The sequence below is a fragment of the Crocodylus siamensis genome, chromosome 2 (genome assembly GCF_052110815.1).
Source record: "Crocodylus siamensis isolate JL-2025a chromosome 2, ASM5211081v1, whole genome shotgun sequence".
In the NCBI taxonomy this organism is placed as follows: Eukaryota; Metazoa; Chordata; order Crocodylia; family Crocodylidae; genus Crocodylus; species Crocodylus siamensis.
In genome coordinates this window covers 288,565,763-288,593,632 of record NC_143396.1, presented here as the reverse complement: position 1 = coordinate 288,593,632, position 27,870 = coordinate 288,565,763, and the positions used below count along the sequence as shown (strand labels likewise).

The window sequence follows — 27,870 nt, the reverse complement described above, 5'->3', positions numbered from 1 at the left end:
TGTTTTTCCTGCCTCTCTATTTTTGATCTAAAACTACTTGATGTGAGCAACAGCAGGGATGCTGGATCTCCATGGTAACTTCCTGAGACTTTAGAGAAATGCAACTCTCATACACCAAGCAATGGAAGAAAGGAAAAAGCAGAGGTTTCTGCCTTGTCTGAAGTTGGGTGGTTCAGGTTCTTGAGGTGTCCAAATACTTGAATTTGCAAAAGCTAGTATTTAAAAACAGGCCAATGGCCTAAATGGTTGCATATCCCAAAATGGAAGGTAGGATTGGAAAACCTGGCACCTCCATTTAGGTTTCATAGTCTGAGGGCAACACTGGTCACATATGTTGCAAAGCAGATGTCTGGACTCCTGCAACAAAATGCTTTCCAGATTCCCGGTCTAGGGTATAGATGAGCTTAAAGGAAGACTTCCTGCATTTTTATTCTTGGCGCTTCTCACATGCTGGAGATGGCTGCCAATAGAAGGCTTTTAGTTCATACAATCAATGCTGTAGTTACAATACCCAAAGTCTAAAGTAATGTCTGAAGATTTTTGCAGACTGGAACTTGCTTGAGCCTAAATTGCAAGTGTAATATGTGAAGGGACAGATAGCGTGGTTTTTAATCAAGGAGTTGCTGATGGTGGTTTGTGCCCTAAAAGAAGGTGACACCTTTGCTGTAAAAGAGAAGCAGTTTTTTTGTGTTTTTTTTAATTAATAGCTCATGCTCAAGTTAACCTAACTCTAATGGTTTTATTGAAACACTTATTCTTGCATTTGGGAAAGATCACTTCCAGGCATACACCTTGTGGCCTTTAAATGTTTCAAAAAAAAAAAGTTGCAACACAGTGTAGCTCCACAGCGAACAACCCCCCTGTTCACCTGCCATGTTGGTTAGTAACATGCACTCCGCTCCCTGTGGGTCCAATGAGACATTTTGCCCCTGTCCTCCTCTTCCTGCTGCAGTAACGATTCAGTTGTGTGAGGGATTTTAAGGAAGATATTGGTGCCATTGTAGAGAAGCCATTTGGAGTAGGTTCACCAGCAAGGAGAGGATGCTTCTGGGTTCTCTTAGCATCCCTTCTTTATTGTTCTTTTGCTGCCGAAGTGATGTTTGTCATGTCTCATGTGTTGTTGTCTTTACAGGCCTTGGATTTCAGCTTGGATGGAAAGGTTAACCTGACAGAGCTCACATTGGCTCTAGAAAATGAGCTTTTGATTACTAAGAATGGGATCTACCAGGCAGCGCTGGCCAGCTTCAAAACAGAGATCAGACATTTACTGTAAGTTGGGAAGACAGTTTGTCTTTCTTCCCCCCACCAGGTATTTGGTCAAGTAAGTGTGCAGCTAATTTTGCCGAATCCAAAATTCAGAGTGCATCTCTCCAGCAAGGGTTGGAAATCTTATACAGATGCATAGTACTCATGTGAAGGGAATAGCCCTCTAGGATTCTTTGTCAGCACCAGACTTAAATTCCTCGTTAGTTTGGGTATTGTAAGAGCTGACATACTAAGCTGGAAACCAAGCTTTTCCATGAAGGTGTGCTCGTACTTGAGTTCTTTGGGTAGGTATGATCTCTTTTATTAGACCCACTCAAATAGTTGGAAAAAATTCTTCTTTGCAAGCTTTCAGGCACAAACACCCTTTGTCAGGCTGCGGAAGCATTTGCAGTTGGTCTGTGCTCTTCCTAGATAGGTGCTTTTCATGGATGAATGATCAACTACAGGCACTCAGGCACTCACGCCCTCAGCCTAACAAAGGGTGTTTGTGCCCAAAAGCTTGCAAAGCAGAATTTCTTCCAACTATTTGAGTGGGTCTAATAAACGATATCGCATCTACCCAAATCACCTTGTCTGCCTATGCCCTCAGACCAACACAGCTACAACTTACACCCCTGCTCATACTTAACACACAAGACTTCTCTGCTCCAGCTGGGCTGGAAACAGCAGTTTAATACCCACAGAACACACCAGTGCTACTGCTCCAGCTCTGAGGGTGGTGAGTTTTGACATGCTTCCATGAATGTTTTGTGTTCAACATCCATAACTTCTCTCATACCAGTGTCTTGTAGCTATCCTCCCGTTCTGCCATGCAGGGATTTTTCATGCCAGGAAAATATAGCGATACAAATCTGTCACTTGACTCGGTTTTCACCGTGTTGCCTTTATGGGTGGTGAGATGTGCTGGAAGAGATTTTTAATGTAGTGCCTTCCAGCAAGGACTGCTCCCTCACCAAGCATTTAGGGGGTGGGTACCACAAAATGGCTAAGGCAAGCAAATGGGATGGAAAGTGACTTGACCATGGATGACCAAATGCTTCCTAAGCTGATCGGTCCTAGCCCTCAAGGTTTGAGTAGGCTGTGGCAGAAGAGCACTTGAGCACACTCGCTGTGCCACCTGCCACATGGAGGGGAGGAGTGGCTCGCTGGGGAATTAAGAAAGGAGATGGATGGTGCAAGATGGTCAGATCCACCACCAAGGTGGAGGCAGGAGGGATGTCCCCTGTGGGAAGGCTGGGAGCCAGGAACAGTCATATCATCTAAAGCAATCACCCTGTCTTATAGGGAGCGAGTTGACCAGGTGGCCAGAGAGAAGGAGAAGCTGCGTTCAGACTTGGAGAAAGCAGAGAGGCTGAAATCTCTAATGGCCTCAGAAGTAGATGACCACCATGCCACGATTGAACGGCGGAATGAATACAACCTCAGGTAGGGCCTCCTGCCGGCCCGGGGCACCGGTCACGGGGAGGGTGTGCAGGGCACAGTTAACTACAGCATGTCCGACTTGCTCTGTACAGGTGTACAATAGCAGTTGTAACCAATAACAATGAGGTCATTACTTTGCAAAGGAAGGGTGTGAGGGGGGGAGCATGTGTGTGTGGCTGGACCAATTAAAAAAATTGCTTGAACCCATCTTCAGGCTGAACTGTGCATGATGCTGTGCTACAGCTCGTCCCTTATTCCCCTTACAAAGCATCACCTTCCACTGGTCCTGGACACCTGAGCTCTCTGCAAACTGGTTTCAACTGGATGCTTCCCTCCTCAGTTCGGGTCTCTCATCCTTGCATTAGGACAGCTCTGGTGCTTGTCCTTCTGTTTTATCTCCCAGGCTAATTGGCACCTGGCAGGATGGGGAATTGTAAAATGAACTTTAATTTTGAGTTGAACTCTCACATGGAGATGGGTGAGGAGAGAAGCAGATTCCCCCTATAAATGGTGTCTCTGCAAAGCAAAGACTGTGCGATTGCTCAGTACTGTCATTCAGGATGCACAACACATGTGGCTGCTTTGCAGTGAACTGCATTAATCCCCCTGCTCCCTACTCGCCCCACCACGGAGCAGGGAAAGCGTGTTGCTCTAAGAGCCGGCTGCTCCCAACCTGTCGCTACTAAGCTTCCTCCTTAATTGTTGGCTCCTTTTAAAGGCTTTTCTCCTCTGTGTGCTTGTGCAGGAAGCTGGATGAGGAGTACAAAGAGCGCATTGCAGCTTTAAAGAACGAACTCCGGAGAGAGCGGGAGCAGATTTTGCAGCAGGCTGGTAAACAGCATGTGGAGTTGGAGCAGGAAGTGGAGAAGCTGAAAACAGAAGAGAACTACCTCCGGGACCGGCTCACCCTGGCCCTGAAGGTAACGAAGCGCTGGCCACAGTTGGTCGCAGTTTTATAAAACAAGCACACATAAGTTTGGGGGGGAGGGCAAACATGTGAGGCTGCTTGGTGAGACAGTAACTTCTGGTGTGCATTGGGCTGGATGAAGCTAATTATAGCTACCTATGTATATTAATGAGGGTTGCCATCCACTTGGGCTTGGCCTTCACTCCAGGCAGGATATACACGTCTTCCTAGCCTATCACCTGGGATGACTTCTGGAGGAGTTGCTCTTTGGAAAGTGAAAACACTGAGCTGTCAGGTTTTTTTTCTCTTCTAGGAGAATGGGCGGTTGGAAAGTGAGCTGTTGGAAACTGGGGAGAAGCTGGCCGAGTGCGAGAGCCTGACGAGCAAGCTGCAGAGAAACTTGGAGAACGTCCTTGCAGAGAAGGTGAATCCTGGTCCTTCCCTGATGTATCTGAACTGACTTCACAATACCTGAGAAACCATTCCTGTCGAGAAGGCAATTCAACTAGTAGCACACGCCCCTCACAGCAACCAAACTAACGAAACTTGATTAAACGAGGTTGCTGAATCATGCAGCTTCCTTAGATTGCATTAACAGCTGCGGCTGAGCTCTAATTTATGAAAATTACTGATGACTCAGATTCTGATTTAATATTTAGCAGAGCCTCTGAGAGTGGGCCAGCTGTTTTTTTTTGAGTCCCAGGGGAGCCAGGTGTGTGCTTTGCAGGGCTGATTTTTCTATGGTTTGTTATCGCAGGAGAAGATTCACAGAGACATACCTGTCTGGATCCTGCCTTGAATTAATGATGTGACACAAAATCTTAGCTGAAATTTGGGATGAAGGGTTTGGCACGGGGTTGCTATAACTGCCTGTAGTCGTTTGAGAATTGTCATTCCCTCGACTGTCACTTGACAAGTTTGTGCCAATATCCTGAAAGGGTATAACAGTGGGAATCTGCCTCTAATTCAATAAATGCTTCCTAGTTTAAGGAAAAGTTGCCTTATTATCCCACTTTTTATAGTTACATTAGGTATTTACCAAAAATAAAAAGCAACTTGTGGGGAACTAAGCCAGGAAATTAGGTGTGAAATAACCCTGTGACACTGTGAAATAGCAATTCATCTGTTGCCAAGGAAATGGTTCTGGTCTCTTTTCAACGCAAAATTGTTCTGCGCCCTCTGACAAAAAGGCAACTAAGCCACCCCGTAGCCTGACGGTCAGACTTGGGGATCAAAGCCAGACTGTTATATCAGAGCTAAGGCTATTCACAGAAGGCTTACCTGGATTGTTGTCCTGCTATGTTGCAGTTTGGCGATCTTGATCCCAGCACTGCAGAGTTCTTCCTTCAGGAGGAGAGACTGGTTCAGATGAAAATGGAGTATGAACAACAGTGCAGAGTAAGTACAAGTTGGAAGGACACCCCCAATTTCACCATCCTTACCGATCTATTCAACTAAGAGCTTGTGGACCTCCTGGCAAACAAGCTTTGTTCTTCGTTTCATACTCCGTTCTTATAGGATTCTTTAGTAGGGACTAACACGATGGCCGTTTTATAACAATAGCAATAATGCTCTGGGACTAAGCCAAGCTTTGTGACCCAAAATGCTTCTCTGAGGTGTCGGCAGGTGGCTACTCAGGAATGTAACCGTGCCAAAGGGGATGACGTATCATGAGAGGTGATTAGGAATGGGTGCGAGGCTGTCTGCATTTGCCAGCCCTTCATCCTACCCCAGTCTGTCACAGAGGAATCTGCTAGCTGCTGGGTGCCCTTTTGAAATAAGTTGGATTGCAATTCAGTGTTGTGCTGCATCAGCACCACCATTGGTAATATTGATGAGCATCTTTTTGACAGTCTCTAGAGAGAACCAAAATCCTGGTCATACTTGCAGGAGCTTAAGATCGTAGAGAAGTGGGGCTGGAAGAAACCTCCCTGAGTCATCTAGTCCAACCCCCTGCCTGAGGCAAGATTATCTCTATCCAGATCATCCCATACAATCCGTAAATGAAATTCTTCATAAAACGGCCATCAGCCCTGATGCAATCCAAGACATTGTACCTGAACCTGCCACAGACAAAGCAGGGGAACCTCAGCGGCCAAAGTCCTGCTTCTGTAACAGGCTGTTAATATACAATCAAGAGATGCTAGACAGAGGCTGCACCCTCCCCTGCCCTGCTACAGAGGAAGGCAAAACCCCTCCCAGTCCATGCTGATCTGACCATGGGGTAAAATTCCTTCCTGAGCCCAAATGTGGCATTGGTCTGAACCTGAACAGAGGACCAAGACCCTCTTGGGCAGGAAGATCCTGCTTTAAGTCCCAGCACAAGCATCGGCACAGCCCAGTCAAAATCCCCAACTGTGGTTGTAGCCAACACCCAATATCTCTGAGGGAGGTTTAAAAAGTAACAAAAAGAAGAGGAAACCACATAATATAGTATTGCAATGTAGCACGTTTCACGATTGAAGTGTAGGTGACCAGTATCAAGAAGGTTCTGCTTCAACACCCATCCAAGCGGCAACATCACAAGCAACTCTGAGCAATATGTCTATAAGTTTGCAGGTAGCTGAATGACTACCACTACCCTAAAACATGGTCAGTCTTGATGTCAAAATAATCTGCTCCAGAGTGTCCTGTCATTTGTGCATGTATGTATGGCTTATTTCTGTTCTGGTGACTTAGTCATCTTCACCGTGGTATGCTTTTACCAGGAATTGCAAGACCGGATTGACGAGCTCCAGTCTGAGTTGGAAGAGTACCGCACGCAAGAGAAAGTCTTCAGGCCTTCTCTGAAAACCTCGCTTTCTGAAGAGTTGGCTGCTAAAAGCAGTGTTGAACCTGACCAAGGTAAAGGATATTTCCTGTGTGTTTGTCTTGGAACAGCTTATTTTGCCATATCTAAAGTCACAGCCAGAAGGACATGAAAACCTTCCCATCCAGTAGTTTCTGTATGTTTTAGTGATGGGATGGACTGAAAGGGAGTTGTGAAACCACTAGGTTTCAGACATGCAAAGTCTGGAGTAAGTCATCCTTCCAGGCATATATCGTGAGACCAGGCCAGATGATAGGCTAGTTTTCTGGCTCAGTCCAAATGCACTGCACCATGGCTGAATCCACCTATATATCTTGGACAAATTGCTCCAGTGGCAAAGTGAACTCTGGAAACAAGAAGTTGTTGCAGATGCATCTGCTTTACCTGTGGAGAGCGCATGGCTGCATTGCCTTCATGCAGCGGACTACAGTTTCAGTGGACACAAGGCTATGAAGCCAGAGGACTTATTCTGTAGACTGAAGCCCATGTCTGTTGACTGCAGGAGAGGTAGACTGTAAAGATGACCTTCATGGTGCCTTTCTGCTATGTCTGCCTTCTCCTTCCAAACCTGCACTCTTGGGAGTTGAGACTCAAGGAAGTGGTCCTCTGTTCCGTACTTAGTACCGAGGAAGTATTGTGCAGTCTTGTTAGTGACTGCTTTTATAAGTATTAAAGCTATAATTAACATTTGAAAGTACTAATTGCCATGAGTAGCTGGGATTGCTGGAGGCTTGGGCTGGGCTGTTGCAGAAATCTGATCTACTAGGGAAGTAGATGAGGTGGGGTGTTTCAGAAATCTAGAAATGCAGGGTCTCAAGAATACACCCTTTCTTTTACAGGACTGGGCTCAGAGGATTGTAATCTATTAAACATGAGCATAGAAGCAGAACTGGTCATTGAACAAATGAAGGAGCAGCACCACAGGGACCTACATCACTTGAAGCAAGAGCTTGAAGATGCAGTAAGCTGTTTTCATTTACAAATAAAGCTTGAGGATGCTGTACCCACTTCCTGGCCCTGTTGGGAGCAAGGTGGCCTTTACCAGAGCTCAGTTGCTCTTTTTTCTTCCTCCCACTTAAGCTGCAACCCCCAGGTCAGAGTTGAGGCTGCTTCTACTTGCTCTGCTCCCTCCAGACGTTGTACCGCACATGCTGTACTCCTCATTGTAGGAGGCTGTAGCATCACGGACTGGTAGCATCACCAACCAGTGATGTAGCCTCACAGTCTGTAACATTACCAAGTAGTGAAAAATAGTAACATGTCTGCTGAAGGATGGAGTAACCTGTGTTAGAACTGCCAAGTGGTCGTCCCAAATTAGTTACTTCCCTCTTGCTGCTTAAAGCAATGGTTAGCTTGAAAAACTGGTGGAAGGCTGTATTGGTAACTTAAGCAGCCTGACCCTAATCTGGTGTGGTCCGTCCCACAGCAGTTTAAAACCCAGCACTATCCTCCTGCCTGCCCCTATTGTTGGATATGGCAATGGAGGAGGAATGGAAGTCTCAGGCCCCACCGGTTTATAATCTGTCAGAACTGACAACCCCCAGTTTGTGATACAGGTTTGGTGGGAGGGAAGTCACAGCAGTAAGCTCCAGGGTTCAGAGATTTTTCCTGGAAGAGATGATCTCATTTGTTTCGAATTTCTTGGAGGATCCGCGATAAAAAACTTGACTGAAAGACAACTGGGGGGGGAAAAGTGACCAATCTGGGTAAAAGTTAACTCTCAAACTTTGGTGTAGACCCATCCTTCCTGGCTTGCAAGAGCAAATTAAGCTCCTACACAATGACTCCACTTTCACAAGTGCATGCAACAGAGAAACGGGGATTTTATTGGTATGTAAATAAACAAAAAAAAATCAAAGTGAGTACTTTGTGTTGAAGGCATTAATGTGTAAGTGAGGGTGTCACTCCTGCTAAAGAGAAAACAGATCCTTGCGACTTTCTTTTTAACACAGATGAGCCATTATGAAAGGCAGCTAGATGAGACCAAGACTCACTGCGAAAAGGAGCAAGAAAACATGAGGAGGAAATATAACGAAGAGATGAAAATGCTGGAAAACCAAGTAAGTGGCCTTAAAAACCAAATAGCAGAACTCAAGGGAGAGGCAGCGATGCTCAAGGAGGAACAGGAAAGGACTGTCCATCAACACCATGAAGAGAGAAACCAATTGCAGATGACCTTTGAGGAGGAAAAGGCTAATTTCCAAAAACTGGCGCTAGACCATGAAGAAGACCTGCGAGTTAAAATGGAGCAGGTGAAAGAGAGCTTCAGCCAGGAGCGGGAGGAGCTGATTCAGAACAGTGCTTGGCTACAGGAGAAGATGCAAGTTCTGGTGCAGACGCTGCAAGAAGAGAAAGGGGAGCTGCAGAAAGACTTCCACGAGCAGCTGAAAGGGCTGATGGAGCAGCACGCACTGGACAAGGAGGAGCTGCGGCAAGAGCTTCTGGAAAGGCACAGACATGAGCTCCAGGAGGAAAGGTGAGAATAGAATAAAGAAGCCCATGCTGTTACTCGTGACTATGTGGGATGAGTGCCTAGTGGGTCACAGAGGCAAGGCTAGTGCAGAGAATATTCCTGATCTTTAATCTCCTTTGTCTTTAATACTCCCTGTTTTTAGAACGTATAAGAAGTTGGGCTGGATGAGAGCTCTACAGATCACATCCAATCCAACCTCTGCCTGAATCAGAATCATTCCTATGCAAACCAGGCCATACAAATCTATAATCTAACCTCTTAATAAAACTACCAACACAAGACATAACACCCAAACCTGCCACAGGTGGAGTAGGGGCACCACGGCAGCCAACGCCCTGCTCCTATTAAAGATTGTGAATATACACCCAAGAGATCCCAGGTAGAGGGCCTGTCAAGCTGTGACTATTTTGTAGTATGGAGCACTTGGATTTTACTTCTAGTTTTATTTTGGGCTTGGTATTCAGTTGTATTGGTTTTAATTCTCTATGAGTAACGCTGTAGATTTAAAAAAAAATCACACTTGTTAGTAGGACTTATAGGGGCACAGTTAAGTGGTGGAGTGTATTCAGTGCCCCTTGCTTTACAGCCTATGTGCATTTAGAGCATTACAAAGAAACGTGTTCAGCTCTCCAGCTCAAGACCCAAGGCTGTCATTCTGCAATCTGCTCCATGACGATAGACACCTGTCGTCATGTGAAATGCCACCGTGGGGTCCACTCCCATGCATCCATTTGCAAGATTGGAGCTTAATTTTTATTTGTATAAAAGGCCCCCTCAGAGGATGCTCCGTGAATTATTCCTTTTTAAAGCAATTAGATGTACGAGTCCCAATAGACTGTATCTTGAATTTAACCCTGGCTGACAGAAGCAAGAACAGTGGTTGAATGGGTCAGACTAAAAGTTGGTTAAATATGTCAATTCCAACAATTTTAGTGGATAGTTTAAAAACGGACATTTTAATCTTTCTCATTTGGGAGTAATGTGTTATGTTGACCGTATTTAGGGAAAAAACAGAAACCGAGTATAATAGAAGAACGTCTCGCGCAGAAACTCAGTTTTCTGTCGACCGACAAATGCTTGTGAACAAGTATGAAGAAACAATGCAAAAGCTCGAAGAGCTGTACCAGCGAGAGTTGCGTGAACTTGGGGAACAGCACTGTGAAGAGAAATCCCAGTGGGAATTTGAAAAGGATGAAATAGTCCAGGAGTCTGCTGAAGCCCAAGAACAACTGAAGGCAGCCCTGGAGAAAGAAAAAGCTGCCTGTTCTGCGCTAACCCAGGAGAGAGAGCTCCTGGAGAAGCAACTCAAGGACCAGGTGAACAAGTTGGTGTGCGAGAAGCAGCAGCTTGAAAAGGAGCTGGAAGATCTGAGAAATGCTTCGAAAGAACAAGACAGCAAGTTGAATAATAAGATACGGGAACTTCAAAGTGACTATGAAAGAGAGCTACGAGACAAAGAAGAGCATGCATTTATGATGGAGGAAAATACAAAGCTGGTTTGCCAAAAGCTCGAACAACTTGAGACTGAATATGAGCAAGAGCGACGGAAACTGAATTCCAAACTTCAGGCTGTCGAGAGCGTGAACAAAGAGATGAACGATAGGACTGAAAGAGAGAAGGCAGAGCTGAGTTTGCAGATCTCAGGTCTTCAAGAAAAAGTAAAGGAACTGAAGCAGGAAGCACTTAACTTCTCCAGACTGCAAAATGACTACAGCGCCTTGGCAAACAAATATGCAGTGATAAAGGACAAGGTTTCTGCACTCTCTGATGTGCAGCTGCTGGAGGAAGACGCGGATGTTCTTATAACCCTTCAAAAAGTGCATGAGCAAGCAGTGAAAGAGAATGTGAAAATGGCCTCTGACCTTGCCAAGCTGCGGCAGAGGTTACAAATGCTGGAGCAAGAGTGGGTGCAGCGTCATGACCAAGTTGATGCTGAGATTGAAGATCCCGAACTGCAAGATGGGATGGGCCCAGATGGGAGCAATGCCAGCAGTCTGGACGACCTGCGAGATGGCTGGAACAAGGTGGACAAGGGATCAGACTGGAATCCACTTCTGTTGTTGGAGGTGAAAACAAAGCAACTGGAAGAAATGATTGAGGTTCACTCCAGCCTCGAGAGGACGTATGAAGAAACCAGAGGGGAAAACCACGCTCTTAAAAGGAAGATTTGTCAGCTGCAGGAGCGCGTGGTGGGCTTGGAAGCGGAATGTAGTCAAGCCACCAACAAGAAACAAGATCTGGCTTCCAAAATCGCCGTGCTGCAAAGGAAGCAGACACAGCTTGAGAAGGTCCTGGAGACCGTTCCCAAGTTGAAGATGTGTGAAGATGATCAAGGAGAGAGCGATGGTCTTCAGGAAAACACCGATCTGGCTGCAAGAAGTACAGGGCTTTGTGCTGACGTGTCAAGGCGGCAGACTGAGCTAACAAAGGCTGAGGAAGAAACCAAAGCCCCTCTCCAGCATGAGAAGGTATGTGGAGCTGTGAAAAGAGAGCATGGAGAACTGAAACATCTAGTACCTTGGCCTAGGGACAAGACGGAAGAGCTCGAAGAAAGATCAGTGACACAGCTGAAACTCCTGGCATTGCAAGAAGAAATCCAGCTGGAAAACCAGGCCCTGAAATCTGAGATGAGACGGTTAATTGAAAAAAATAATCAACTGGAAGGGTACGTACCTAGGCTCACAAGCCTGCAGCACAGGCTGGAAGAAAGTAGCCAAGAACTTGTGAAACTCCAGCAGGAAAAAACACAGCTCCTAGAAAAGCTCAAAGAAATGGCAGATGCTCAGGAAAAAATGGACACGCGCAGCGAGAACCTCGGACTGCAGTGCACGCTCGGAAAATTGGACGCCCTGACTGCAAGGCTTCACATGCTGCAAGACCAGCACGGGCAGTGCGAAAGTGCCTCGAAGGAGATGGCAGCGGAGAAGAGGGAACTGCAAGAGCTGAATAAAAAGCTGAGAGAGAGAGTGGCTGCCTTGATGCAGGAAAAAGACTCGCGGGGTCAAGGCAGCAAAGAGGAGCTGAACTCAGCCATCTACGACTTGCAAAGCATGTGCAGCGACCTGCAGCAAAAGGTGGAGCTCCTGAGGTAACGTACGCTTCCAAACCGTCTCGTAGGACGTCTTTGTGGAGCCTCGGAGATCTAACCCGCCTGCTCGCCGCGCTTAGAAAACTAACCCGCTCGCCTTTCACTGACCCGTACGTAACCGCTACTGACTCCAGTGTGCTCCTGTCACATTAACAAGTAGATTAACCTTGACTAGATGACAGCTCCTTGGATGCTAATTAGTAGCGAGCAAACGACTTCATGCTAATTAGTGATGATGCTAGTTATCAGTGAGCAAATGACTTTAACCTGGACTAGGAAAGTTGGGAAATTTGAATGCTGGGTGAATGCGGTAGGTTGCAACTGTTCTGCAATGGGTAGTGGGAAAGCTGGGCGATTGCTCAACTACTTGCTCGCTTTTGAATGCATTTCTTCCTGCAGAATAGCTTCCACATTGAACCTAACCAACTTTTTAATGTGAAAGTACGGGAACTTTTCCAGAGAGCTCTTTAATTTGCATACTAATGTTACTTCAGCCCTCCGCCTCTTGTGTCTTAGTTCTGTGTTTGGTACTGAACGCAATTTGAGATGCTAACGGAGCCACTTTTTTCTTAAACATCAGTTAATGCAGAAAAATCATAATAATTTTTCTCGGAATAAGGCCACTTAAATCATTTGGCGTCCATTAAGTGTATGATGTGGTGAATAGCATAAGTCAGACGCAACATGCCATAAAATATATGCATTTTTGTTTCAGTAAGTGCTGCTTTTGAGATTAGGTAAAACTATACAAATTGATCCTAACATTCTGACATTTCTTATGGGAAGCCTGTAGTAGTCCTTTCCAGTATTGCAACACCTCTAGGTATTTATCATTTCAGTTTTGTTTTTTTAAAGAATACCTATCTAAAACTGCAAAGGCATGTCTAATTTTGTTTCTTCCTTTGCTGGTATTCTTCTTTGAATTGTTATTCCTAAAAGAGCTGTTCTACTATATTACACTGTTAATATAACAATAGTTTTCAAGCTGTTTAAACTTGTTATTTGTAAAGTAATTTGAAAACTAAATGCTCTATATAACCCACGATTATGCACTGAGCTTTTTACTGAATTGGAGTAATTTGCATTGAAATATGATTTCAAGTTTAAGTTTGTATTTTACTCAGTTTATACATACAACTCAAAAAGCACCTACGCACGGCTCTGAAATGTGATGCTTGAGGAGCATTTATATAAAAGATACCGAAATCCCATCCCTGTAACAGTTATCGCAGGTCACTCTGTGGTTTTTATTGTTACGAGTGATTTGGGACTAATGAGGCAAGGTGCAGTACAAGAACATGGTTATCTGATGCCTGTCTTGTCTCTACGTGGTAGATGTGATGCTGAGAAGCTCAGAGAAGAAAATGCTCTTCTGAAGAATGAATTAGCACTATTGAGTGAAGAAGGTAGTGTTTCTCACCTCAGATTAAGAGAATTGAGTGGATCTCGAGAAGATATGTGGTAAGGATTCAGAGTGGTGAATACTGCATGTGTTTCCTGGTTTGACGCGCATTGTAAGGCAAACAGAAAATTTGCCCCCTTTTGAGGCCAAGGGATGTAGAAAGACCATCCCTGAGATCTTTTGCTTGTTGGAATTTAAATTCAACTTTTATCCACCTGCATTTACAATCCAGTCTGGACAGCAGAGGTTTCCTGAGCTGCTGTGTGTACTCAGACCTGTCTTTGCTGCTTCTGCTCATCCCTGCCTAGGAAAATCTCTCATTAGATGAGGTTTGCCTAGAAGTCCAAGTAGCAGAGTCTATAGTCTGTTTAGCAGTAGCACATGCTTTAGAAAGGAGAGTTGATGATGGGGTGTATCTAGAGTCATCCTCCCTAGCACTGTCTATCTTTGTTTTAGGGATGTCAGAGGAGACATCTCCAATGGTTTCCTAGCTTCCAGTGAACCTGTCTGCCATTAATTTGTCCAATCCTTTTTTGAACCTTTACAGCCTTCTGCAGCAGCAAATTCTACAAGTAACTACACACTGTATTTTTAAAAAAAGTAGTACTTGCTTATTATAAACCTTGCAGTCTAATTATTTCAGTGGGTGCCCCCTAGTTCATGTGTTCTGGGACTTGGGGAATAGTACTTTAATCACACCCTCTTTTTGCCTTCCCATGTACTTCACGGTTTTAGTGCTTTGCCTCCAACCATCTGCTCACATTAGTTGGCAACTATATCTACCTGCTTTCTGCTGACTTCGGGCATGTCTACACATTCAATTAATGTGCTGTAGGTAATGCACATTAAATCTAGTACCTCCATTCTGAGGTACTAGAAAAATGCACATTAGCCTATCTTAATGCACATTAGCTAAAGACTGTAGGTTTTCGTGATGCCTTGATGCACATTAAAATAGGCTAATGCACATTAAAGTACATTGTGCCCAAAGGCATTTTAAATGAGGAAGCATGTAGGGGATTGGAGAAAGAATAGCATTTTCATGTGGCTACACTGCAAGCTCTTTTTCCCCGTCACACTTGCAGTAGTCTATATAGACTGCCATAGTCTTTTAGGAAAGTGGCACACAGGGTTAGGAAATGATCCCTAAGTCCTTTGGGAAAGAGAGAAGGGGAGCTACTAACCCTGCAGCTGCCCTCTGCCTTTACGCCTCTTGAGAGTAATTTTTTTTTTTGCAGCAAAAGCCATTTTTAATGGCTAGAGGGTATAAACCAAACCAGCCTTACAGAAATGTATTAACAAGCAAGTTGGTGCTAACTGCGCTTTTGTTCAATGTCCTTGATTTCAGGCAAAAAATAGAAGCCGAGAGAAAAGAGAAAGTGGCTGTGCAGAAGATGGTGGACAACCTGAAGAAACAGGTATGAAGGCTGATGTTTCTTTTCTGGAAAGACCTTCATTGCATAAGGGAGTTTCCTTCCTTTTGTCACATACATGCAGGCGATGAATCCTGATGCATCTAAAAGTTCAAAGACTGATCTAAAATTGCCATAGGTTCTTGTATGCTGTTTGGTGTTGGTGTGAGGTTTCTCTCCAGCTTTCTCCTGGGGCATAACAACCTTTTATTAGCTCTCAGACCTTTAAAGGCCTTGTCTGTGTTGAGCCTGAAGAGGTTTCCAAATGGGAAGCACTTAATTCTTTTCTTTGTCTCCCTTGTGGGCAGTTTTCCACCGCCCAATGTTGTATGTTGTCCGTGTGCCTGAGACTGGCCACTTACTAGCTCGTCTTGGTCTAGGAGCAGTGCTGAAGTACCTGTGACCATATTGCTATACATCAAGCTGCATATGAGAAATGTTCTGAATAGTTTTGCAAAGCTGACATATGACCCTAAGATCAAAAGAAAGGGCTGGAAGGGACCTCATAAAGTCATCTACTCCAGCCCTTTGCTCATGGCAGGATTATCCCAATTAAACCATCCCAGCCAAGTGTCTGTCCAACCAGCTCTCGAAAATTTTCAGGGATAGCTAGTCTACAACTTCTCTAGGCAGCCTATTCTAGTGCCTGACCACCCTTGTAGTCAGAAAATACCTCCTAATCTCCCACCTACATTTCCTCTGCTGCAGCTTGAGGCCATTGCTCCTAGTTCTGTCATTGCTCCTAGAAGAAAAGATGGTCTTCATCCTCTCTGCTATTGCCCTTTGGATATTTGAAGACATAATGCATTCACTGCCAGTGGAAACACTGCTTTGTAACCTGATGCTGCTTGATCTAAAATGAATGCATCGAAGGAATAAAGAAGTGAAATAGTCTATAGCAAGAAGTACATGTGTATATTACTGAGATGAGTTGGATAATGATCGTGCCGTCAAATCACAAATGAAGACCTTGACAGGGGCCATTTGATTAGCATGAAAGAAGGTGGTCCTAAACCAGTTTGGTATGAAAATATTTAGTTATTTCTGATACTTCCTGGTTTTCCTCAGGTGTTGGATTTGAAAGCCAGGAACCAGCAGCTGGAGTTTGAAAGTGCAGAATTAAGGCAAAAAAATTCCAAAAACCAAGTGGATGTGCAGGATCTGAATCAACGGTTGGCAAGACTGCTCAAGCAGAAAGAGAAGGAAGCAGGGAAGTGTACTTTGGAGGAATGGGAAAGGGAGAGATCCAAGCTGAAAGAAGAACTGGAAAACTGTAAAGTTAAGGTATGATTAAGCTATTGAATTTCTACAGTGGACTTTTGTGTGTGTTTGCCGATCAAGTCTACAACTACTCGATCAGCGTATGGTCTTTCTAAACTGATCCTTTCAAGTCCCATTTGCAGATAGGTTTGTATATAAAAGTGGAGATGGAGGGAAGATGAGCCCAAGAAATTCTTGTTTGTCATTTTTTTTTAGAAGGGGGATTAAAACAGGTGGAAGAACATGCTTCACCTTAAATTCATGCTTCACCTAGGTTGCTGAGTGCCTGGTTTCCTTGCTTGGCAATTTGAATGTTTCTGTTGCTAGATCCAACAGAGTTTTAGTATGAACCCTGCACAGCTTGGCAAACTCTCTCTCTGGGTTGCTCCCATGTGATCCTGTATCTCTTCCTTTTATGTTGCCTTTCTTCAGTCATCAGCTTTGGTATCTTCCTTGGAGGCAGAGCTGTCTAAAGTCAAGGTTCAAACCCATACACTAGAAGAGGAAAATCACCTCCTTAAACAGGAACTGGAGAAGACCAAACAGGTAAGGCAGCCCTGGCTTTATTCTGTTTTCAAACAGACTCTACAGCTGGCAGATTTATCCCAGTGGCAGGATGATTGACCTTAGCTGCTCTTCCCAAGCTTGTGTTAGTACTTCGTGTAGGAAGGCCACAGGAAAAGGGACTGTAAACGTCTTGGAATGATTCCTGCGTGTGCAGGAGTTTGAGTTTGTTCTCATGGTGAGAAATGCTACTCTTCCATTTAACTACAGCTGATCTTCCAAAGCAATGGACTTTGAGAGAGCAGTGTTGACGATGAAAGGGCAGAAAATAGAGAAATGGGGATAGATGGGTGTCCAACAAAGTGGTGCTTAAATAACTTAACTTTGCTGTGATTCCCAGATCTCTGAAGCAGCTGTGCTCATGTATGTGGTTCCCATTTGAGTCTGTTTCAGGATGTTCTCTAGAGGAGACATCAGATTTAGTGTTGCAGAGAGATGACTCATCCTAAAACACTTCAGCAGATGCTAGTTGTACTGGGTGATTTTGGTAGATGTAATTTAAGCAATCGGAGAAGCGTGTGCGATCCACTGTAAACATACTGCAGTTGCATATCATTAGAACTAGTTACAGTTTGGGGAGGATTATTCACTATTCTAATCAGGGCTCCATGAAATCAAGTGAAGATTGCAAAAAAAACCCTCAAAACCTACCATTAATGTACATGGTTGGATAAGACGGAAACTGGCCCTCAAAGGCCCATGTTTCATTTACATTTGTTTCTCCAACTACAGAGTAGGTTGCAATGCAAGTTAAGATAATTAAGCAGAGATTGAATGACCTGGGAAAAGGTGGAGTTGTGCTAAAGCAACTGATAGGAAATTAGAGAAGAGATCAAGAGCCTGAAGTACTGTATTGGAAAGAAAAAAAAAGTGAATTAAAGGGCTCTTTCCCTACTGCTCCCTCCCTTTCTCTGACTCCTAGTACTTGAAGGGTTAGTGGTGATGTCCAATGGCAGCCGATAGGTATTTGAGTGGAACTTGTCCAGCAATAATATCATGGCTTTTAACCCTGGCTGCTGGGGTTGAACCTTGCATGTGGGTCCAGCACCGCTTTTATTCTTACTGATGGGTACAGCATATATCCCATTTAGTGCATTGCCAAGGAAGCGAAGTTTTATGATAGACTTAATAGCTATTTAACACTAAAATAGGTCATATAAAATGCATTGTGTCTGTCCACTGGCTTCTGGTGCCTGGGAGGGGAAATGGGAAGCATCAGACTGAAAGCAAATGGAGGGAGGGATCCAAAGGACTGTGGGAGGGCTGGCAAGCGTACTGGCTCTAAAACAGGGCAAGACAAGCGATTACCACTGCCGTCAGCCCTTGACAATGTGCCAGGTGGCACAGACTTGGCATCCGCTTACAGGCTTGTCTCCCTCATAAATGAAGTTTTCGTCCAGGCTTTGGACAGTAAGATTCGGAGGATCCAGAGGACAAAGTTGCATAGTTGACAAAGCTGAGACCCTTGACAAGTTAGTTCTCTGCAGCAAGTACCACTGTGCTCAGTAAAGGGTATCAATGAATCGCAGAGAAGTCAGGCTGGAAGAGATCTCTGGAGATCACATCTAGTCCGAGCCCCTACCCGAGGCAGGATCAGCCCTGTCCAAACCATCCCATACAATCCATAATCTAAGCTCTGCATAAGCTAGTCAACCCTGACATAGCACAAGACGTCACACCCAAACCTGCCACAGGCAAAGCAGGGGAACCACGGCACCCAGCATCCTGCTTCTATAAAATGTTGTTAATATGCACCGGGGGGATCCCAGGTAGAGGCTGCATCCCTTGCTACATAATATGGCAACCCTTCCCCCCCCCCTCCACCCAACAGACAGGATCAGTCTGCCCACAGGGTGAAACGCCATCCTGATCCCAAATATGACAATGCCTCAATGAAGAGGGTTACCAGAGATGGTCAAGTCATGTTCCTTAGAGCCCTCAGCCGGTATTGCCTCTTAATGGTGGTTATAAAATCAGAAGAAAACTCACAATTTCCAAGACTCTTGTTCAGCAGATTTCAATAAGGAGCTGTTATCCATTTGTGAAAACATCACTGGTACTTCCGATCATTTTTTTTTTTTTTCACCCAATTTCCAGCTTTTCCTATGTTGGCAGCATTGCAAAACCATTCATATTTTATAACCACTTGGCTCTACAGTAATGCTTCTGAGTCTGTTGGCCTTGCAGCTAGATGGGTCGTATTAGGCCAGTCTGTAGACCAGATCCTGTGTGCAGGATCCGCCCACAGGATTGGTTCATGGGTGTGATCTGGCACAGCAGCCTTGCCCACACACTGGATCCAGGACCCCCACAGGGGCCCATTCAGCCCTGTTTTCCTATGATCCAATGAACCTCTAAAGAGGGCCCAAGTCATTTATTTGGCTTTGCTGTCAGGTGTTTTACAGCTTATAAATACTGTATTTGCTCAGTCCCAAGATTAGATTTTTTTTCTTCCCACTCATCAGGAGGCAAATGAAGCCTTGCCTTAAAATGGAGCACTGGCAGGCAGCCCTGGGTCCTCTTTTGCTCTCTGGCTTTGGGCTGTTTCCCTCACTGTTCTCAGCTGATCCAGGGGGCCGTGGAGGGATCAGCCCAGAACCAGAGAGCAATAAGAGAACAGGCCTGGAGCCAGGGAGCACACGGCCTGAGGGTGGTAGGGGAATCAGCACTGGGTCTCACTGCTCACCATCTCTGGCAGGGGGCAAAAGGCCGGCATGGGGCAGGGAATCAAGATGAAGCAAAGGAAAAATCTGGGGTCAGGCTGCCTGCCCCCCTATCACTTGCCTCTACATGACTTGCCCCCTGCTCCTGCTTTCCTTGTCCCAGCAGTGGGGTGTGGGAGGGATGAATTTAAAGATGACTCAAAAAATAAGATTCTTGACATGGAAACTTACAAGACATGTATCATTTTCCATGTATAGCATCTAATTTGGGAAAAGGGGTGTGTCTTTAAAGTCGTCTTAGATTTGAGTAAATACAGTATGAGGAATGTATGTCCCTCTTGTACCATGATTTTTTGTGACCTTTTATGATCAGGTAACAAAGGCCTTGGATGCAGGTGTTGCTGTGGATGTAGTCTATCTGGACTTCAGCAAGGCCTTTGACACCATCTCCCACCCCATCGTCATTTAAAAACTAGGCGACTGTGGCATTGCTGCCTGCACAGTCAGATGGATTGCAGATTGGCTCAAGGGTCGTACTCAGAGGGTGGTGGTGGATGGGTCATATTTGACCTGGGGGGAAGTGGGCAGCGGAGTCCCCCAGGGCTCGGTCCTTGGGCCTGCGCTGTTCAATCTCTTTATCAGCAATTTGGACGACGGGGTGAAAAGCAACCTGTTTAAATTTGCTGATGATACCAAAATTTGGGGTGAGGTGAGCATGCTGGTAGGGAGGGAAAGACTGCAGCAAGACCTGGATAGTTTGCAGGGGTGAGCTAACAAAAACAGGATGCGCTTCAACACTGACAAGTGCAGGGTGCTGCACGTGGGCAGTAGTGACCAGCAGCACACTTATAAGATGAGAAACTCCCTTCTTGAGAGCACGGAGGCAGAAAGGGATCTTAGAGTCATTACTGACTCCAAGATGAACATGGGCCGACAATGCAAGGTCACGGTTGGCAGAGCTAGCCGGACCTTGTCGTGCATCCACAGATGCATCTCAAGCAGATCCAAGGAGGTGATCCTTCCCGTCTATGCGGCACTGGTCAGGCACTGGGCGTGCACTTCAGGAGGGATGTGGACAACATTGAAAGGGTCCAGAGGAGGCCACCCGCATGATCTGGGGACAACAGGACAGACCCTACAATGGGAGACTGCGGGACCTGAACCTGTTCAGCCTTCACAAGAGAAGGCTGAGGGGGACTTGGTGACTGTCTGTAAACTCACTAGGGAGGACCAGAAGGGTTTGGGAGAGACCTTGTTTTCCCGAGCACTCCCCGGCATAACAAGGAATAACGGCCACAAGTTGTTGGAGAGGAGGTTTAGATTAGACATCCGTAAGAACTACTTCACAGTCAGGGCAGCTAGGATCTGGAACCAATTTACGAGGGAAGTGGTGCTGGCTCCTACCCTGGAGGCCTTTAAGAAGAGGCTTGATGCCTACCTGGCTGGAATCATTTGAGCCCAGTTTTTTCTCCCGCCCAGGCGGGGGGTCGGACTTGAAGATCTACAAGGTCCCTCCGACCTGACTTCTATGATTCTGTGATTTTGTTGCAGAGCTGCTGTGGCAGGTGTCCTTCAAAACCTTAATTAAGGGGCAAAACATGGTGCACGTTTCAACAGAGGCATTCTGTATCCAAAGTAAATTGAAATTCAATGGCTGTCTACAGTAGCCAAACAAAAATATAAATAGCTACTTACCTTGCTCTTGGCCTCTTCTTATGTTTTGTTTTCTGGCATATGGGAAGCATTTTAGGAGGACCATGGAAAAACCGTCTGATTTTTACTGTAGTTCTCACCTCTGTTGACTTACTAAATGGTGTTTAGTAGGTCCCCTTCTGCCTGCCATGAAGGGGACTGCTTCCTTGTCTGGGATCGCAGGATGCTGCTGCAATAAGAGAAAAGATTCCTAGCACTTCTGGGTCTAAACTTTCATGCATAATCAGAAATGCAGCTTGTTAAGAGAAGATCTGACAGCCTTCTGTCTCCCACAGCTGCCCAGGTGTCCTGATCTCTCTGATTGCCAGAATGAAATTTCTAGTTTAATCACTAAAACTGAAAAGCTGTTGAAAGAGAAAGAAGCCCTGAGTGAAGAACTCAATAGATGTGTTGATAAGGTAATGAAGATTTGCAGGTTCTTACCTCTACCCCCAGTTTTGTCGTACCCAACATGCTGTGCTGGTAGCAATAATATACTGTTCTATTAACAAATATTCTATGTTCAGTCTCAATGCTATGCCAGATAAATGTTGAGTTTATACCTTGGCGGTCTTATACTTAGGGCTCTGTACTCTGCCATGTTTGGAATTTGCTACAGAATCAAATCATAGAAAATATGTGCTACAGAAATTTGTCTTAAAGGTTTGGGCAGGGTGAGGGGTTTTTAGACCAAGGGTGGACAATTATTTTGGGCAGAAGGCCACTTACTGAGTTTTGGCAAGCCATTGAGGGCCGTATGACAGCCAGGGGCAGATAAATATTAATTTTCCAATTTTTTTAGGGGCCCCACAGGCTGCCTTTTGCCTGCCCCTGTTCCAGACATTAAAGCTTACTTTCATGCACTCTACTTTGGTTTCCTTTTGCATGTGTCAAACCTTTCCATGGGGTGTAATCAAATGCCAGGAAGAAAGGCATTTGGCAACAAGATTGTATTTTTCCCTTATAACTATAATTTGTATCTTTTTTTTTCTACAGTTGTGGTTGTGAACTGGAGCAATGTAACCAGCATGCATGTTATACAGACTTCCTCACTGTGCTACAGTGTAATCTATCTCACACAGCTAAAAACATCATAGCAACTTCCATCCCCATTTATGTCAATAAATGCCCCACAACAGTACTTGATTTGAGGATTAGTGGCATATTATCTGCTTTTGTTTTCAGGTAGCTAAAGTGAGCTACTTGGAGAATGTAATTGCAGGCTTGAAGCAGGAGCAGAAGTCCTGGGAGCAACAGAATCAGATGCTGAAAACACAACTCATGGTTTCACAGGAAAAGGTATAGCAGTACATTTGGTATTAATCCACCTGCACCACTAACATGTCATCAGCTTCATGGTGCAGGCGGGCATTCTCGTACAGTATTTGCTTTGTGAAATCGCTATCGACTACTAGGATACTTTGAAGAACTTGGAGTCTTCTGTATAGAAATGTGCGTAGGCTGATTAGGCACTGTTGGTGTGGGGATTGCTATGGTTTTGCTTTTCAGGTTCAGTTCCTTTCTGCCCAGTCCCACTTCCCAGTTCTCCTGGTACATTGGGAAGAGATTCTGCATTGGCTAGTACTACATGCCACAGGGGAGAGAGGAAGGGTAGCCAGCTTGGTTAACTACAGCTGTAGTTATGTAGCAGCTCAAGCATGGCAGGGGGAGCAGTTTCAGAAGAAATCATTCTCCTGTCCTGCGTCAGCAGGAAAATATTGCAAAAGGGAGGAACAAGTGTCTGGATAGTGCATTTATTGTCTGAACCGTATGACAACTCTTGTGTCTTAACTTCGAATGGCAACTTGAAGGGGTCCTTCCAGAATAGTTGCATTGTCATCTTTTGAGTTCTAAAAACTGAGCAAATCTAACATGCAATTCCCTGACATTGCCTAGTTTATTGTTCCCAGAACACAGAACCTCCTTATTTGTTTATCCCTGGGTTATGCTCGGTGGGTTTTTCTAGATGTACTGGAGCCAAGCGATTTGGCTTCCTGATCTTTTTGTTATCTACCACCTCTCCTCCTAAGTTAACATATCTGTAGTAGCTCCTTTCCTTTGTCTGATGCAAGAGCGATCAACCTGGCAGCCTCTGTGTGGCCCATGGCAGAGTGGGGGGGACGGGCCACACAGTGGCAGATAAGACAGGAAGCAGAGCAGCAGATCGGGCAGTGAAAGGGGATCAGAGTGGCACATGGGGAGGTATGGGGCTAATTTGTGGCATTCCTGCCAAAAAGGTTCACTCCTATTGGTCTAAGGCTTAACCTTCTTTCCTAACAACATTAGCACTTTGTCCTCCTCCCTCTCTCTGCTTACTCAGATCTTGAAGTCCTAGACATTTGATCCATGCTTAGTAGATAAGATGCACAACATTAATTACAGCAGTTAGTTACTAAAATCTCTAGTTCTTTGTCACAGCCAGATTTAAAGTTGTGCTCTTCCTCATTTCAGGTCCAGAGTCTGGATGAAGCACTACAAAATATCAACCTTCAAATGTCACGACTCAAATCAGACCTCCGGGTGACCCAGCAGGAGAAGGAGGCTCTTAAGCAGGAAGTGATGTCACTGCACAAGCAACTCCAAAATGCCAATGATAAGGTAACTTTTGAATAACTTAAGGAGTAGTTAATGTGCATGAATGCTGATGGCCTGCAGTTAAACTGACATAGAGCAGGCTCAAAGTAACTGCTTTGCATGCTACAAGGTATTGATTATCCACAATTTTCAGTTACTGGTATTGTTATCTTTAGTAGCCTGTTGTAATATTTTACTAGTATCTAAACACTTAAGCATCATTGGTGAAGGATGCATGCTGTGATAAAACATAAGCAAGTTGCCATTAAATGTGGAAACTGTGACCATCTTATCTAAACAAGCGATGCATCTTAATAAGCCTGCAGAACTGAGTGCAAAGAAAACCTGTTTGAATCCAGACACCTTCCAACTTCCTTTCCATTATAATGTCTCATAAAGGATAGCAGTCCCTGTTACGCTTCTCTTAGGAAAATGGAAAGACGGTTTAGCCAACACATCCTTTTATTTCATCAATCAGGTATTTGTATTCAAATGCAAAAGGACAAAAAAAACCCCTGAAGTCCTTTTTTAACGTACTTGTTCATCATTGTTTATAACCAGTCCTCTAAAACTGTATTCCTGCATTGAGATCTGTGATAGTTTATAGTTAATCAGGCATGTCAGTGTTGGGGGTTCACTTAGCTTGACCACTCTAAACATTTTAAATATCTTTTTTTCAAGGAGTTATTTTCATATTGGCAGTAAGACAGGCTTCCAGAAAAATCTCTGTACAGTTATTCTCACCAATGGTTAGGGATAACTAACTTCCGAATGGGACTTCAGAGTACAGGTAGGCTAGGGACAGACATTCAAAAAGCCTGAGCCTGAATTAATTCAGTCTTTGCAAGTTAGTTTAATCTGCCTAGGCTGAATCAGTTGGTAACTGCACAGACATCCCTGCACATGCCTGAAGTGGCTCAGGCTAGAAGTCGGGGGGCACGGAGCAGCCCTCCCTTCCCTTTTACACTGCTGAGCTGAGGGGGACATGGCCAGGCCCCCACAGGATGCTCTGATTAGGGGGAGGTATCGCCCACTCTTCTGACCAGCCCAGCAGGGAATTGATAACACAGTGTTTATCACCCTATTAAGAAAACAACAGAGGGACATTACCAGCTACCTGTTGATTCTTCCTTTGAACTATCTCCCACAGCAGGGACGGTAGCCAGCATGTGGTCTGCTAGCTAATGCTGAGAGGTGTCTGTGTAAGGCAGAGGGGACAGGGGAATCCCTGCTTAGCAGGGAGGGGAAGGGGGGAGCAGGGGAAGCCAGGCAGATGCCTGCAGTCTCTGCTGAGCTCCAGCCAGGGAGCAGAGGGGAGGGGAGGGGCTAGCCCTGCTGTGGAGCAGAGAACCCTGCCCAGCCTAGCCCAAAGAGCATGCCGGGATGCTGGGGGAGTCTGGTTTAACTTAAACCAGCAAAGGGTCTGGGACAGACATTGCATAAACCGTTTTGACCCAAATCAGTTAAGTCTGATACTGCATTCAACCAGATTTATCTCAAACCAGTTTCAGTCATTTTCAAACTGGTTTATTTGCACTGAACATCTGTTCTGTTACAGGTTTAAACCAGTTTCTGATCACTTGAACGGGTGTATGTGTGATGTTTGTCCCTAGCCGTAAAGCCTGACGTACAGTTTGACAAATGCTCAGTTTTCAGTTAAATGTGTCTTTGACAAGACCATATTAGAGCCCCCTCTTAAGTTTAATAGATAAGCAGCACCAGTTTGTAATCTTGTGTTCAGCATCATGAATTCAGACACTAATTCTACTTGCATGTATATGACAGAAATGCTTCATGCTCTCACACAAAAGAGGCCGACTGAGGACTCTGTAATAATCTATAAAGTTGCTGTTTTGCTTTATTAGACTTTGAAATAGAACAACTTGTTTGTTTGTTTGGTTTTTTCCTTCCCCTTAAACTAAGTGCAGTCATGAACCAGGCTGATGTTTCACTATTGATTTGCCACCTGATTTCAGCTAGGAAGAAGCTCCTGCTCGCCCTGTAATTTAGCATATTGTGTGTTTATTTAAAAAAATAGACTGTTGGGAAGGCAGAAAATGGACATCCATTTGTCACCCTCTCCTAGGCTCCTGGTAAATGTGAAGTCTTTTTGAATGCAGAAAATGCCTGCTTCTGTTTCAAGGCCTAATCCTGCAATTCTGTCTGTCTTAAGAATCAGGTTCTAGAACTGGCTGTGACTTCTTCGGGGCTGCAAAGCCAGCAAAAGAAGCTCTGCTGGGATGAACTGGATCAGCTAATGAAACAGGAGCAGCAGCTATTGAGGCAAGAGAATGAGAGGCTCCAGAGAGAAATCCAGACCACTAAAACAGATCTCAGTCATTCCAGGGAGAAGGTGAGTTGAGCAAGTTGAGACTGGAACTGATGCATATTGTGTGTTAAGCAAAGCCCCCTCTCTCCCACTTTGCAATGCATATTCCAGAGAAAATTATTTCTGTTAGCTTTGAATAGAAATATTGCAGAAAAAGTGGTTAATGAGGGCTGCAATTGGTGCTTTCCAGGAAATATCGTGGGGTACCAGACATTTGTTATAAAGTAAAATAATGCTTCCTTTTAGGGAAACTTAATGTTTGAGAACTTCTCATGATAAATGTATCCTTAATATAAAGCTGCCATATTTTGGCTTCTAGACCATTTTTAAAAGACAACTAACTTTACTTCTACAGTTTTTAAATTGCACTTGCAAATCCTTTACTTTCTGCTATTAAAAGGAACTTAATAGTTCGCATTGCTAATAATTTACTACTAAAATTGTAATGAAGAACAGTGGTTAGGAAATCAGGTAGTAGTTTACACTGTAAGAACATTGAATGCAGTTTGATTTGTGATGGATAACATCCATTTACACATAACAGACGGTGCGAGCATGGCTAGAGAATGTATGAATGACTTTTCATGTTCTTTATTCAACCTTTTTTTTACACTTCAGATTCGGCAGCTGGAATCTAACATCCTTTCCCTGAAACACCAAAAACATCAAAGCCAGTCGGGTATTATGAAAGCCATAGAGCAAGAGAAATTAAGTTTGAAGAGAGAGTGTGAACAGCTTCAGAAGGAACTGTCCTCTGCAAACAGGAAGGTTTGTTTCAAATGGAAAGAGTGACTGCTTTTTCAGGCTTAAGTGCCTCGCATGTCGCTATTGCCTGTGATCAGATGGAAGGCTACAATTGTTTTATTTTACATTTTTGTTATATACAAATCCTTTGGGTTTTGTAGTGCTGCTATGAAATCCTATTGAACTTGGAAGTGGGGGAGGCCTTTTGTGTTTTGTGTTTTTAGGTAACTACTCTTTTCAAGTAGCATTAGAGTGTAACCACTTACATTTCTATGTCCATCATGAACACGTTCTTCAGCCTGGCCAACAATAATCAAGCTGGATCTTCCTCCCATTGCTCATGTACCTATATGCATAAGTCAGTTGAGTACAGGCCTTTTTACTTTGACATAGTTTCATAGTTTCTAGGGTCGGAAGGGACCTGAGCAGATCATCTAGTCTGACCCCCTGCCGTGGCAGGAAAGAGTACTGGGGTCAAATGACCCCAGCAAGATGTTCATCCAGCCTCCTCTTAAAAACCCCCAAGGTAGGAGCCTGCACCACTTCTCTTGGAAGCTGGTTCCAGACCCTAGCCGCCCTGACCGTGAAGTCGCGCCTCCTGATATCTAACCTAAACCTACCCACTGCCAGCTTGTGACCGTTATTCCTGGTCACTCCTGGCGGTGCTCGGGGGAACAGGGACTCCCCCAGTGCCTGCTGGTCCCCCCGACTAGTTTGTAACAGGCCACAAGATCCCCCCTCAGCCTTCTCTTGTGGAGGCTGAACAGGTTCAGGTCCCGCAGCCTCTCCTCATAGGGCCTGCCCTGCTGTCCCCTGATCATGCGAGTGGCCCTCCTCTGGACCCTCTCCATGCTGACCGCATCCCTCCTGAAGTGCGGCGCCCAGAACTGGACACAGTCCTCCAGCTGCGACCTGACCAGTGCCACATGGAGGGGGAGGATCACCTCCTTGGACCTGCTCAAGGTGCATCTGTGGATGCATGCCAAGGTGCGGTTGGCCTGCCTTGATGCGTGCCCTTCTGGAAGCGAACATTTCTGTTCCCGTAGCAAAGGCTCAGGCTACCAAAGCACACTTCAGCTTCGAGCCTGGAATTCCAGGTTTCATTTTGTACGAACACCCCGGGCATCCCAGGAAAAACTCATCCTCAAAGTTTATAAGCCATTATTTGCCCTTCTTTGCTCCTTCTCCTTCCAGAGCAAAGCTAGACTGAGCATGGCAGTTTTGGTTTGGGATAAGTATTCTGTTTTAGGTTTGGCTATATCCCA

At 44.9% G+C, this 27,870-nt stretch overlaps 1 protein-coding gene across 4 annotated transcripts in view; it reads left to right on the top strand.

Annotated features, from left to right (window-relative positions):
- Window positions 1–27,870, top strand: part of NIN (ninein) — a 100,028-nt gene that overhangs the window by 50,974 nt on the left and 21,184 nt on the right. For all 4 annotated transcript variants that reach the window (XM_090034345.1, XM_090034346.1, XM_090034347.1 and 1 more), the window contains exons 9-26: window positions 1,133–1,269; window positions 2,551–2,691; window positions 3,434–3,608; window positions 3,909–4,019; window positions 4,904–4,993; window positions 6,304–6,439; window positions 7,244–7,365; window positions 8,357–8,880; window positions 9,881–11,965; window positions 13,301–13,426; window positions 14,716–14,785; window positions 15,848–16,063; window positions 16,472–16,585; window positions 21,255–21,377; window positions 22,144–22,257; window positions 23,410–23,556; window positions 25,706–25,885; window positions 26,480–26,629. In XM_090034345.1, coding sequence (XP_089890471.1) covers window positions 1,133–1,269; window positions 2,551–2,691; window positions 3,434–3,608; window positions 3,909–4,019; window positions 4,904–4,993; window positions 6,304–6,439; window positions 7,244–7,365; window positions 8,357–8,880; window positions 9,881–11,965; window positions 13,301–13,426; window positions 14,716–14,785; window positions 15,848–16,063; window positions 16,472–16,585; window positions 21,255–21,377; window positions 22,144–22,257; window positions 23,410–23,556; window positions 25,706–25,885; window positions 26,480–26,629 — 4,761 coding nt within the window. The remainder of the gene's footprint in view (window positions 1–1,132; window positions 1,270–2,550; window positions 2,692–3,433; window positions 3,609–3,908; window positions 4,020–4,903; window positions 4,994–6,303; window positions 6,440–7,243; window positions 7,366–8,356; window positions 8,881–9,880; window positions 11,966–13,300; window positions 13,427–14,715; window positions 14,786–15,847; window positions 16,064–16,471; window positions 16,586–21,254; window positions 21,378–22,143; window positions 22,258–23,409; window positions 23,557–25,705; window positions 25,886–26,479; window positions 26,630–27,870) is intronic.